Source organism: Amblyomma maculatum, chromosome 10 (genome assembly GCF_055883805.1).
Source record: "Amblyomma maculatum isolate TAMU_Amacu chromosome 10, ASM5588380v1, whole genome shotgun sequence".
In the NCBI taxonomy this organism is placed as follows: domain Eukaryota; kingdom Metazoa; phylum Arthropoda; class Arachnida; order Ixodida; family Ixodidae; genus Amblyomma; species Amblyomma maculatum.
The window spans coordinates 41,395,738-41,409,581 of record NC_139353.1 but is presented as its reverse complement, the minus strand read 5'-3'; the positions used below and the strand labels follow the sequence as shown (position 1 = coordinate 41,409,581).

General features: G+C 52.5%; 3 protein-coding genes across 9 annotated transcripts in view; 2 read left to right on the top strand and 1 right to left on the bottom strand.

Annotated features, from left to right (window-relative positions):
• Positions 1-8,001, top strand: part of LOC146176259 (uncharacterized) — a 326,256-nt gene extending 318,255 nt beyond the window's left edge. For all 6 annotated transcript variants that reach the window (XM_084582578.1, XM_084582580.1, XM_084582576.1 and 3 more), the window contains one exon: positions 5,885-8,001. In XM_084582578.1, the coding sequence (XP_084438704.1) occupies positions 5,885-6,122 (238 nt within the window). In that variant the 3' untranslated portion in view covers positions 6,123-8,001. The remainder of the gene's footprint in view (positions 1-5,884) is intronic.
• Positions 8,002-8,493: 492 nt separating this feature from the next.
• Positions 8,494-13,844, top strand: part of sdt (MAGUK p55 family member stardust) — a 55,042-nt gene continuing 49,691 nt past the window's right edge. Inside the window, exons 1-2 of one of the 2 annotated variants that reach the window (XM_084582572.1) lie at positions 8,494-8,658; positions 9,290-9,451. In XM_084582572.1, the coding sequence (XP_084438698.1) occupies positions 8,592-8,658; positions 9,290-9,451 (229 nt within the window). In that variant the 5' untranslated portion in view covers positions 8,494-8,591. The remainder of the gene's footprint in view (positions 8,659-9,289; positions 9,452-13,844) is intronic. The other variant, XM_084582571.1, reaches the window with a different exon arrangement.
• Positions 8,895-12,044, bottom strand: LOC146176258 (uncharacterized). Its single transcript, XM_084580730.1, has one exon. The coding sequence runs from the start codon at positions 12,042-12,044 to the stop codon at positions 9,519-9,521; it is 2,526 nt and encodes an 841-aa protein (XP_084436856.1). The 3' UTR covers positions 8,895-9,518.

Sequence of the window (13,844 nt, the reverse complement as noted above, 5' to 3'; positions counted from 1 at the left end):
CCAAATGTTTGCATCTGAGCCGTCTCGAAATGGCAGTTTTCGTTGGCGTTGGCGGCAACGGTCGAAGAAGTGTCCCAAGAAATTCGTGCTCTCCGCGGAGATTCATTTCCAATCGCGGAACGGCCGAAGAAGTGTCCCGAGAGATTCGTGCTCTCGGCAGAGATTCCTTTCCAATCGCGGAACATTTCGTACGGAATCCGCGTGCCGCATAGCGCGTTCTACCAGACGGTTGCGGATGATTTGTTTCGAGCGCACACAGGAGACGTGAAAACTCGCCGCTTGCTGCCTATTGCGACAGCCTGAGCCGTCACCTATTTCGATTGATTGATTGATTGATTGATTGATTGATTGATTGATTTTGAGCACCTCTTTTATTTAAAGCTCTGGGTGTGAACTTTTGCTTTGGGCATCTTGCGGGTATCTGGAATCACCACAATCACGGTGGCCGAGGTGGGCGCTGGTTCATATGACGTCGACTGCCGTAAAGCTTAGATATAGATCTCGGGACTGCATCGACAAGCTCTCCTAGCTTTGGCCAGACCATAGCGACGGCCGCGCTGTCGAGGGACAGTGGGAGGACCCAGTGGATGTGGTTGGCCGAGCGATGGCAATGGGAATTTCTGCGAGCCTGAGCCCTTTTTCGAACGTCAGAACATTCTGGACATTGTCATACCATACGATATGGGTATGGTATGACGAGAAGATAACCGATGGTCGCTTAGGGTAACAAACTGGATCCCAAGGGAAGGAAAGCGTAGCAGGGGGCGGCAGAAAGTTAAGTGGGCGGATGAGGTTAAGAATTTCGCAGGGTCAAGTGGATGCAGCTAGCACAGAACCGAGTTAAGTGGAGAAATATGGGAGAGGCCTTCGCCCTGCTGTGGGTATAATCAGGCTGGTGATGATGATGATGACGATATGGGTAGTGGTCGCTGAGCTTCGGCAGTGACGGTACATCTCTTCGCCGGGGTCATTGTTGAATAACTTTTGTCTTAAAGAAGGCGCCAATGTAGTGTTGGTTACTGGCCGGTGGACTAACTCCTGTGTGGTCCTCGATAGCTCCTCCGACGTATGGGGTGAATGGGGCGTGCCTTCCATCGCGGAGGTGCTCAAGGGCTTTGCGGCGTCTCTTCATCGCAATTTCTTTGAAGGTGGATTCCGAGACGATGCAGTGGTATCGCGCTTTCATTAGCTGCCACGCTCGACTCGGTGCAATGAACCAGTGGATTAAGATTTGTTTGTTTTTTCCCCCCTTTACTTACCTCGCGGAGACTTGATCGCCGTTTCCTGCGTCGACTGCAGGCAATGGTAACGGTGCGGGTGGATGAGTGGGTGCTTGTAAACAGATGGGTACAGTGGAGGTCACGACCTTAGAAAAGGCCCGAATGCCGACCGTAACTATCTTCCTCACGTCATCGCGCGTTGTGGGATGACGTCACGGTCTCGCGGTATCCCGCAGGATCTCGCGAAGAAGTGTGACACTTCTCGTGGCCTGACGGACAGGGTCATGGCCGTGAATATAAGCCATTAAAGGCTTTGCCTTAAGAAAGCACTGTTCCTTCAGTCGTTGCTTACGGTAATTGCGCCGGCGGGCAATATGTAGGCTTGATTTTTTTTTCCCCGAGCCTGCGTCCGAAACTCAGTGCGATATATGCATTAGTTGATGAACCCCGTTCCCATGTCTGGGTTATTCGTATTCTCCGTTCTTTCGCTTTATTTATTTATTTATTTATTTATTTATTTATTTATTTATTTATTTATTTATTTATTTATTTCAATTTCCATTCAGCTGAAATACAAGCCTGATGTGTTGGCGGCTGTCGCACTGATAGCTTGACACACAGAAAGGCTCGTACTTACAGTTATGTTTATGAATCCTCCGTGGTTAGAGGAGTCGGTGCGTCTTTCGCAAAAGCGTCGTCCTTCTGCCGAGCGAAGTCTGCATTTTGCACGGCAAAACGGTGCATGTGCGCCATTTCCTAGCCACTCCGTGTACATATACCACGCCCCTATACCTGTTATTTTCCTATCATACCTAAGCACTGTACTCCTGACCTCACCCGTGCGGCCTCCACTGCATTTACCCCCCCCCCCCCCCTTCATTCCCACGCCTTAATCCTGGCGTAAAACACCGATTAGTGCTGCTTCTCACGATTTGAAGTCGCGACCACAATAAACAGCCGTTAGTTGTTCTTTTCTTTTTTTCTGATATGGCAGTTAGGGCAGCAGACTCCGTCACTTACAGTGTACAAAAAGTGATATATCGTTCCATCTCTTTAGTTCCTCCATTCCCCCCTCCCCCTCTTCTTTTTTCCCCCTTACTTCTGTCACACGTCGTCCTTTGCCACGGCCGTCAGCGTTCCCCTATATCATCACACCGGTCGTTCCTCAGTTTTCCGCCTCGATGCCGCTGCCACGTCGGAAGGATTCGTTTCTCGCCTGGCTGTGTCCTCGAGTAATGGCCGCAGTGGCCGAGGTTGGCAACAGGCGGCAGACTCGTCGCCGCCTCTAGGCGTGCCTGTCATTATGCAACGTAATGCGACGCAGTGCCGTAGGCCCGCTAGCGGCGGTGTCGCGCGCGAATTGATACTGCAGCTGCTGTCTTTGTTTGAGCACATTTACATTTAATTTTGTTGTCGAAGTTGTTCTTCAGAACGCCTAAAAAGAAGCGAATACATAGCGAGATGATACACGCACAAAACGACCACTGTTTACTGAAAGCCAACCTCGGCCTGTGTCGTCCCCGTTGAGTTCGAATTGTTTCGTACACATGTCGTGAGACGGAGATTGCGATGTGGAAAGAAGCGAAATCATTAAGGCCTAGTAAAGCAAGACCAGGTGGTCAAAATTACCCAGAGCTCTTAACTACAGCGTCATTCGTGACCTTCAAACACCATCAACCGCGAGCCAATCAATGAAAGTGGCGCGTCGGAAGGCGCACATGGTTCGGACAGCGAAGTGTATATTGACGTAAGTTTATTGAAACCGCGAAGCATGGTCTGCCTTTGAATGGCAGATCGCCGCAGCTGCATCAAGAGTGCTACGCGCGATTGGTGTACTGCTGCCTTCCCTTTTCCTCGTCTGTTTTGCGCCGTTCGGTTCTGTCGTTGACAACCAGGGACCACATTCGATGAGCTTCCAGTTTACATTTGGTCGGTGGTCAGCACATTATTATCATCAGACTTTAAAGCAGCGAGCGTCCATTCACAAGATAGCGTGGTCTAGGATATTTCACAACACACAGCGAGGCCCATATTCCCAGTTTGCATCACTTTCAGAGGTGTCGTTTTCGCCCTCACTTCGAGTCGCTTGACTGGTGGAAATATCGGAACCGGATGTCAGTTTGATTGTAACCACTTCCGGTTCCGATGTTTTTCACCATTCAGGCGAGGACAAAAATTAGACTTCTGAGAACGCCGCTGACTCGGAATACGGCCGTCGATAATAGTCAACGCCACTATCCGCACAAACAGACTATAGCTACTAGTTTCGTCATGCAGCCAATCTGGAGGTCCAGTAGTCATTGAGTCAAGCTGAGGTTGCTTTCATAGGAGCCACGGCTTCGTCACCCAATCAGTGCCAGGGGTCTAGGTGTTTCCGAAACGGCCATGCGGTTCCCGCTATTTGAGCAGCACTCAAGGCTGGTGTACCCATTCTGCAGCATGAGCGCGGTTTTGCCCGTGACGCCAAGACGAGGAGTCGAGGAATGCGATAAGAGTGGGGAAACAAAAATACGGCGGCGACCGTGTTGCTTGGCTTCCGGCCGAGTGTTTTTCCCTCCTCTTATTGGCCTCATCCGGACCCGCCGCTCCGTTGTCTGGCAGTTCGTTGACTTGCGCTTACCTCCGGCTATGTACTGTAGCGCAAGCCCACTGCGTGAGGAACGTTTACGCCTGGTTGCGTCACGCATTGTGCTCAGCTGCTAACCGTTAAATGTACTCATTACACGGCATCGCACGAAACAGTGCGTTCAGTGGGCTTTTTTTTTTTTCAGCCGCTGGATTTTGGCGCTTTTCACCAGGCCGCCGAGCTGTGAATGGTTTTCGAGTTGCAGTGTTTATTGCCTCTTCATGGGACCGTTATAGTGTTTGCAGTCCTTTTTCATCCGCTGAAGTTAGTTCCTGTTCTTTCATATATGCCCGTGTCTCTCTTCCGCCACCTTCTGAACTTCCCGTGTCTCTGAAAATCACCACGTTGAAGTACGGAGCTGCGAGCGTGGGCCATGGAGCTAAATAATAAATGTGATCAAATTGTTGATTTCCATTGTTATTCTGCAATTGGGCTGCTAAACCACGCGGTATCGAGATAGTGGGCGTGAATGTGTTTATGGTGCTAGGAAAACTGCTCAGGGCACTATAGCTGAGTCCATTCGCAGTGAAGGAAGTTGTTGCTTCATAAACCGCCCACCCGAGCGCAGTCGCCGTGCGTGTAGGGGCTGCATCTAGCATTTCGCAGTAGAAAAAAGTCTCAGCAGGAACCTTGCAGGAACAATCCTTATCGCGGAGATGTGCCATATTGACACATCGTTTCTCTGGCTACGCTACGAATGGTGTTAAAAAGATACTGCTCCCTTGTTGATTTATTTGTCTATCAAAACCGCATATGTCGTTTGTCCTGGTTAATGACAGATGTCAGCGTGACGTAACAATGGCGCGGCGAGGATTGCCCTATATTGACAGCCCAAAGTGGTCGTCTAAAATGCTTTCAAGCACGAGGGCATCTGCATGTTACAAAGCGCCCTGTAAAGTTCTGGGCCCATATTCTGAGTTTGCGTCGTTATCGAAGTGTCGCTATATGTCATGTGACCTTGAGTCATCTGATTGGTCGAAACTCCGGAACCGGGTGTTCTCACTACGGAACCGGAAGAGGTGGCAACATCATGTTCCGACGTTTCCACCAATCAGATGACTCGAGGTCACATGACATAGCGACACTTCGATAACGACGCAAACTCTGAATACGGGTTCTGCTGCCGACTGTGCATCCAAGCAGACGCGCACGTTTGGCAGGAGAGAAAGTCGTTCGACGAGCTTGTTCAGGGCGCTTCGCTCAGCTTTATAGTAGTGACAACTGCACCGTTTTTAATTATGGTCATATGGCGACGCCGCAGTACTATTCCCAGAAGGCCGTACTTTGCGGCTCTTAGGGCTACGCGATTCTTCGGAACGCCTCGCGAGTCAAAGTAACAGTAAGCACTAATCCTGATCTTTAGAGTCGATCAAAATCGTCTTACGTTTGTGTGTCCGCGAACTTTTCTCACCTGTTCAAGTGCACCGGCTTCCGAGACAGTACTCCGTCCAACCGATATCTCGGAGGCAACACAAAAACCGCGCCGGGCGCTCTCGCTATAGTTATAAGCAGTTCGAATTGAACCTTTGCCACGTTTTATTTTTTTCACGCACAAATTTAGACGCTTCGTGTCTGCTTGAGGCATCTTAGAAATCCTTGTGAAACGAAATGACCTCTCGCGACGGAACAGAAGTCGTCACCATCGTAAATGGAGGAAGTGGCATATATGACACCGTATACTGGATGGTGTGGAGAACATAATAGGGTGACATCTCGTATGACAGGTGCTTGAAAATGACGATGTTCTTAAGTCTTAATCACAGCTAGGACTTGTGGCCGAGCCGAGACAAAAACAGCAAACCGAAGTCGTAGTATGGTCTCGTCACTGCTAGAGTTCAACGCCGCATTTTCGTTTTCCTTCGGCGGCAGAAACGGCGCCACTTAGCGGTGGGTTTTAACATTAGACGCGGTTGGTGGAATGCTGAAATAACCACTGTCGCGTTCCAGTGGTTTCGCATTGCCAAGCGCGCATCGTCTTCAGTCTGTCCGTTGCTCAACCCCGCTTCGTTTCCTTTTTTTGTCTCTGCCACATTTGCAGCTCCGCTGAACCCCTGCTCCTGGACAGCGCGTACGCATCTGCGCGTCCCTGGTCATCGCTCTTCTGGGGTCGCGTGGCGCGCACCGCCCTGCCCATCCAGCTGCTGCTGCTCGTGCTGCTGGGCGCGGCCAGCCTGCTACCCATGTCCGAGCAGGACTTCAGCTGCGTGCTCACAAACAACTTCGCCCGGTCGCTGGATCCCATGCTGCGGTACCCGCAGGGACCGCCGCCCATCTGAAGGACGACCTGACCGCCACGCAAGGGTCGCCGAAGCGTCGCGCAACGTGGAACCAAGAGGAGAGGAACTGGCAGGGCAGCATGGAGGCTTCTCTGTTCGTCCTCCTCTTCGTTCTGTGTTGTTGCGTGCTTCAAAGTGCCCGAGTGTAGTTCCAAGCGACTTTATAATTGACTCTACTCAAAGACCATCTGTGTCCGCCATGATCCGCCCATGTACCATTGCGAGCCATCTTCCGAGAAGACATCGCGTCCTCACGTGTCGCTTGATGGGCATCCGGAGTCTCTCCAGGGTTTGCGGCCTGCACGAGATGAAAATCGCTGGACCAGCGAAAATTGTATATAACTGCAAGACCTTGGTGTACTGCCCGGTGCACGTACGGCCATACGTGAGCACGATGGCATGTTTCGGACTCTAAGGAAAACTTCGCGAGACAAGGAACAGGCCGCGAGCGTTCTCGTGGTTCTCTTCTCTAGGCGTGTGTCTCGCTTCCAATAACCTGGCTGTGCCTGCAACAGTGTACACCTATGAACCATGTGTTCATTTTTAAGGCCCACCTGTTCCAACGTGCAAGCTGGGCATGTTTGTTTCACATGAAAAAAAAAAAAGAAAAGGGTACTTGTGTTAAGACCTTGGCTGCTATACAGTATGTTCAGAACACCGTAATGTTACATACAATTGCTGGTTTGGGGAAGCGGACTGCATTCGGCAATTCTTTTGAGGCCGGAAAAAAAGAATTGCTGCTTGTAGTCCTCTCAACCTCAATGGGAACTGGAAGTTTCTTTTTTAAGCATCTCGCGTCGTCAGCGCCGCCATCTTCTGAACAAGGCGCGCTCCCTCGCAAGCGCTCCTTTTTTACTCGATTCTGCACTGCGTTATCGGCGGCAGAGATGTTATCACTGGCCGCCCCTCCGGTGCGCCTTCTGATACGCTGTGATAAGAGAGCAAGAAAAAAACAAAGATAATACAGTTAGCGCCATGGTGTGATAGCGCTGCAGTAGATGGTGCCTTTCGGTGTAGCTTTTTATGTACGGTGATTGCTTTTTTTTACTGCATTTTGGGTGCTTGCTACCTACTCTCTAATCTTAGTCAAAGTGCGAGCGCTATGTGCATCGTTTCGTACGCATTACGTTAGTGACACCATGTATCCTATACCAGTTATCGCCATTTTTAAAACCTTACAAAGCGGTTTATCGCTTAACATGATCAACTGCAGCTACGAATGGTGTTATGTGACTTGCCTTTTTGCTCTGCTTTCTTCGTTTCTCGTCGGTTACGCGTGTTTTTTTTTATTATTATGGTGTGAACCCAGTTGTGTCCCAGGGTAACTACTATAGCTTGTTTTCATTTGTTCAGTTTGTTTCAAATGCGAGCTCTTTGTATATTACGGCTTCGGCTCACAAAATCCAGGAGTGGACGTGATCAGTAGTGCATTATAGTAGTGTGCAACCGATGTATTATGTACTTATGTACCCAAGCTTGTGTATAGCCTTAAATCGTTCTAGAGAAATGAAATAGTTTGCTGAGCATGTATGTATAAACCACTTCTGTTAGAAGGCTATTGCATTGAGGGCAGAGCCCATATATGCGGAATGGCAGAGCAAATCCTGATTGCATTTTTTCTATGTATGTTCAACATCTTCGTTGGCTTTGAGACCGGTGGCTATGATTTTTAAGATTTCGACTGCGGGAAATGTTTTCTCGTTTTTATTTTAATGGTTTTGCATGTCGTGAGTAGTTTTCTTGTTTCCGTTATTGTGAGAGAGTTACATGTAGGCTGCAGGTGAAGCGAAATTGTTACGTGTTCCCTCCTCCTTTGGTGCTTGTTGAGCGTTGTTGAAATTGTCTACAGAGAGCAAAATAAAAACGTTTGTGCCTTTATTGTGCTGTCTAGCATCACTGGCATCTGGACACAGCGCCGCCTTGGTCTGGCTGGGCGCTGCGGGACGCGAATATAACGGAATTTTCTGTCACTTATCAGGTTTAGGAGCAATTATACAAAATCGAAATCACACTACAGCACCAAAGCAAGGCAAATATCTGTATAATGCGATACCATAAAACGTGCACCGTAAAGTCTTACCCGCAAGCTTTTTTTATATATATAGACAACGAGCTGCTTGAATAAAAAGTATCAGCAAGCCTCTTTTCGATTAAAAATCGAGTTCCTTGATGTTTGCTTCTAAGTCACTATCGGAACTGACTCTAAAGAGGCGCGCTGGATGTCAGGATCTCGGATCGGCAATACATAGCCTAAACGGTCGAACTTTCGCGCTGCCCGACGCCTTAAGGCGGCGCTCACGCCTCACGCATGCGCAATGTTCCCAAAGGGGGCGCGGCAGCGCCGGCCACGGCCAGCGGTCGCCAAGGTAAGAGAAGAGCCCCACTAGGCCTAACACGCGGGCGATGCTGCTCGACGCGGCGGCGTCGCCCCGTCCAGGCCCGCCGGCGTTCTCCTAGCAGCGTACAACCATGGTGGACCTCGGTGGATACGTCATAGTGCTCGTGGAGACCACCGACCAGCGCATACGGCTCTACGGTACGTCAGGGGAGTCCGCTCGGAACGCGCGCGACTTTTTTTGCCTTTGTTTTGTCTGCACGCACCACACACACCGACGAGAACGGTGACGACCGCCGTCAATACAAGGGCTTTCCCGGGACTCGCGCGCGCGAGCGCGTTCGACCATGACTCGACGCAACAGCGCGCATTCGCTGCGAAGGTCGCCCACAATTTTGGCCTCGGTGCGAAAAAAAAAAAAAAGACGCTTTCGGTTTTCATGGCGAGCATAGCAGAGGAGCTGGGACCGTTAGAGGAGCGCGGTCTTAAAGCCCGCGTCTCCTTCTTGCTTGGCGGTTTCCTTCTCCCGGTCTCGGCTTCCCGCGTCACACAACGCACGCGCGCCCAAAGCCCCGGCGTGAGCGCGCGCGCGCACTATCGGTTCTCCAGCAACGGCAGCCGAGGGGGTCACGTGCCGGTCGGGATCGATGGGCTGGCTCCGACAACACGTGCTGGCGTGGCGTGCACTCGCCCGCGGGAGTCCCGGGTAAAAAGGAGATGGTCTTCCCCCCCTTTTTTTTTACTTCTCTCTTGGCTTCGCTATAAAGTGCAGTTCTTCGCCCTCTGTTGCGCGTCGTCGATGCCAGCGGTGCATGGTGTTGTGTTGTGGCAGGATCACCGGCGGACCGCGCCGACTTGGAAGTGGGAGACGAGATCCTCGAAGTCAACGGCCGCTCCCTGGACAACTGTACCCACAACGAGGTGATCTCGCACATCCACCAATGCATCCGCTCCCGGACCGTGTGCCTTCGGGTGCGCAGGAGGCCACGACTAGGTAGGTTTCTCTCGTTTTCTTGAGAAAGGATGGTGCCTGCACGATGCCATTGCGTACGCGGCGTCAGCTACCACTGACTTATTCCCCCAGCGCGCCACAGTTCGCAGTGTGGCAGCGGGTTCATCGGGCTCTGCGGTGTGCAGAGGAACGCCTCGTGGAACACGGGTTCGTTCGCAACGGCCGCGTTAATGATGGCACTGCGCCTCGAAGATCCGTTGCGTCCTTGCATGGTGCTACAGTGGTCTAGTGCCCAGTACACGAAGAACAGTTGCACGCCGTTGAATTGCGGAAGGCCCTGGAGCGAGAGGCCGTCGCCGTCTCGTTGCTTGAATATCTGTAGAGCGGGGCGCAGGCCAGCCCACGCGGACAGAACTTCGCGGGCGTTGTTGTTGCCGAGCCTCTGGGCATCCAGACAGGACCGGGCTTGTCGTACGTGAGCGGAGGCGGTCGATGGAAGCGACGGCAGCGCCGTGGGTTCGAGTGCCAGCAGCGAGTGAAGCAGGCAAGCCGCGAGCCTGGCTCCAGCACGAGAGAACTGCAGCGCCCCGACGATGCCGCCCGGAGTGGACTCGTTCAGCAGGAGCGGTGGTAGGGCGAGTCTTCCGACCGCGGCGTCGAATACACACGTGCGTTCCAGGGCCCAGAGCGCGGGCCACGACTCACGTGTGAGCCGCGACTCGAGTTCGTACGAGGCGATGGCCGCCCAAGAGCGTAGCGCGGCCTGTCCTGCCCTGGGCCGGGGAAGAGACTCTTGGAAGTTCTTCACTGCCTTCGGGTTCTGTGACCACGGTGGGCCGAACACTTGCATCCGTGCCTTGCGTAGGGCTTCCTGGTGTGTCGTGGCTTCGCCCAGCAACGGAGTTTCGCTTATGAGCTCTAAAACTTCGTGGCGCACGGCGTTCGCCAACTCAGCCGCTTTCTCAGTGACGAATGAGGCGCCGGTGACGCTCCTAGCGGCCTCGAGTACGAGAGTTGGCGCGAAATCAAGGACAACACCGAAACATTGCCGCCAGCGTTCATGGCGCCCCGTGTGACGGCTGTACGCCTCAAGCAGGGGCCCCGGCGGAGTCAGCGGAGCCGCCCGGAAGTGCAGCCTCAGCGCGAGGTAGTTGAGGATGGCGTCCGGCGGCGATCGGTTCACAATGTCTCGCAGACGTCGTATGTAGCTCGGCGACAAGATGGTCACCGTCGCACCGCTGGGAAGTCCTCGACGCACTTGGCTAACAAAAGCCCACAGCTCGCCCAATTGGGAAGCGACGATCTTGGCGGCAGTGCTGCTGGCTCCGTAGTACGCGGCGCGCTCCACGCGCAAGGCGAATCGCACGACGCCTTCGACCTTTGCGCCGCTCAGTCCCTTAACAGAATTTGCAAGCGCGCGGTAGGCAGCCTCGGCGGCGTCCATGTTGCCGTCGCTGAGCGTGTCCGGTAGTCCCAGGGCGACTGACCCGTCCGCTTTCACGTGCACCGAGAGCAGCGCCGCGCACCCGGAATGAATCAGCACGCGGCCAGCGGCGCGCCATATGACCACGGAGCCCGCACGAGAACCCGAGTACGGGAAGGCGTCCAGCGTGGCTGCCGGCAAGAGGAACCTGACGAGCTGTTCGTCTCCGTCCTGCCGATCGCGCATGCACTTGTCCAAAAGCGGGCCCAGATGCTTGCTGCTGCGGAGCCAGAGAAAAGCCTGCTGTTCCAGATGCAACACTTCGTCCTGGTCGGCCGAGCGTGCGCCCGCGTTTCGAGGTCTCCAGCGGAGACACGCGTAGCTCTCGAAGTCCTTGCAGGGCGAGGCTTCCTTGGTAGACAGCCAACGGTTCAGATACGCCGCGTCTCTTCGACAAGGTGCTGAAGAGCACCGCTTGCTCATTCCAATGGGATGCTGGTCGGAGAGCAGGCCGCCGAAGCGCGGCGGCTGAAATAGCTGTCCGTTGCTCTCTTCCCGGGCTAACGCGGCGCGATGAAGAGGCGCGACGGCTAGAACCGTCGCGAGTGCACCGAGAACGGCAGACGCCACCAGAGGATAGCAGAGCAGTTGCCGACGAGTGAGCAACAGAGGGCCACTGGTTGACCCCCGATGTCTGTCTCTACTCCTGGATCTGTGGCGTGGTGAACGGCGTCTTCGTTCTTTCGGTTCCGGATGTCTCCTGGGCGATGACGTTACAGTGTACGTGTCGGTAGTTTCCGAAAGGTACACAAACGTCGAGTCTGGTGTTGCTGACCAAGGTTCTCGGCTTGGCGATGCGATCGGGGCCGCATTGGCAATAGTATAAGTGGAGTCACCGACGCCGTGAGTAAGGGTGTACGTCTTGTCCGCGATGTCGCTGCTGGCCGCCACGCTGTACGTCTTGCCTAACGGCGGTTCGGTTCCGCCGCCTGCAGCGTTGCTGTGCGTGAGGCTGTCCCCGACTATTACGGTGTGGTGCCAGGGACCCGAATCGGGACCACTGGAATCCAAGGCGCTGCACGACGTCTGCTTCGAGAAATCTGACAAGGCGCCTCCGGGCGCGGCCTCTCTACCGTCGGGTTGTGCGCTGCGCTTGCGACGCCCGCCCGAAGTCCGAAGACTCCCGGCGTCGCGGCCAGGCCGAGTGGCCATGGCCGTAGCGCCGGCCGTGGGCGGCTCCTCGTCTTTCACGCCGATCTGTGGCGTGAACAAGATGCGGCGGCGCCACTGTCGCCATGTTGTGCCGACTGGGGCTAAAAAGAAGGCTTAGCGCCCATAGGAATACGTGGAATCAAAAGATTTCAATGCAGTTTTCTAATTTCCTTGCACTGCGCGCCTGTGATGTGATGTTATTCGGTGCAGAGTAACCATGCATGAACATATTAGAACAGGCTGTTAAAATATAATATTTTATTACAGATGTAGGGTATTTTTAAAACGCTGCGAAATGTACGGGGGTGCAAGTCGGGAGCACGACCCATAGAAGCACATGGAAGGAAAATTTCCAAAACAATTTTCTGGTTTCACAGAGAACCGATATAAATGCGGCCGATGTTTAAAGCTTAGCAAGCGTCTTGAAGAAACAGTGTGACAAAATATGATACTTTATTTTGAAGTCCATCTATATTAAAATTCCCCGATATATGTGTATTGTAAAGACCGACATACCCCTGAAACGTCATTATCCGCTGGGTGCTTCTCGCAATAGTTTCAGCTTGTCGTGTTGTTGCACGTCCGACAGCATGCCGCGCAGGCTACATTCCCTCTGCCTCTTTTAAGCTTCATCGCTGTCCTGACTCAGCATGATAAACGGGCCACGCGCCGCAGCAGACGACCAAAACCATCTGTCTACTCACTCAAGTCAGTTCGCAGACTCCGGCGTCGTCTGCGCTCGAGTACTATAGCGTCCTATGCTCCACCGCGTGTTACGATGGGCCTTTCTCTTTCATTCCCTTGTCATGACGTTTGAGAAGTGCTTTGTGAATGTATAGTTTTGTCTAGGCTGCATAATTCAAGCGACCAGTATTAGTAAGAAAATTTACTACATGCAGCAGCATATCAGGCTGCGCAGAAGATTGAGCGATTTGGAGAAACCAGGAGCGGATAGCGAGCAAGTCGGCAGTACTATATGGCTTCACAACACATATATTTAAAGGCGTTTTAAACAAATAGCCTCCGTAATGACTTAGCATATTTTGTAACGTATACTTATTCAAAGCACTCGCCAGCTTTTAGCGGCCTTATAGCCTGAATTGATACCCTGGGAAACGAGAAAAATATAGACGGTAAGGGGTGTTTACATATATGTTTCTATAGGTCTCCCTTCCAATTCGCATCCCCATACGTTTTGCGGTGTTTTTAAATGTTTTACCTTTGAAATGGCGTTTCATATTTTCACAATTGTTCTAGGATGGTCATGGTTGCCTGTACTAAAAGCGACATCATCGGTGCTCCGTGAAATCAGAAAACCGTTTTGAAAATGTTCGCTTCCATGTATATTCCAATGGGCGCTAAGCCTACTTTTCACCAGCAGTCTGCTGCGGTGTCTCGAGCGCCCCGCCCCCTTTGTTGTGTTGAAAGGGCAATCGGCCCGCATACGCATGAGGGCTGAGTGCGGGTTCGTTAGGGTTATCAGAAACGGCCCACCATCCTCACGCGCGAAATAGACAAAAATAGGTTTAGAAAACGGTTCGCATCCGTGACCTAGCTTTAAATGGAATTCACTGTCTTTCAGTACTAAAATACTAACATGTTAATATTGGCAGCCGTGCATGACAATATTAACACGTTCTTTTAGAGCGAGTCCTGTGTAAGTGTTCCGTCTTTTGGGGGGCCCAACACCAAACCGTGGTCAACTTCTTATTGTCGGCTCATAGCCGGCGCCCGATGATAAGCAGACGATGTTCGGACTGATGTTTACCCAGCATATGCCGGCGAATTTTCCCTCTTCGT

Bases quoted from the DNA above. Each gene is read 5' to 3' on its own strand.
- LOC146176258 (XM_084580730.1), bottom strand. From the start codon at position 12,044: ATGGCCACTCGGCCTGGCCGCGACGCCGGGAGTCTTCGGACTTCGGGC.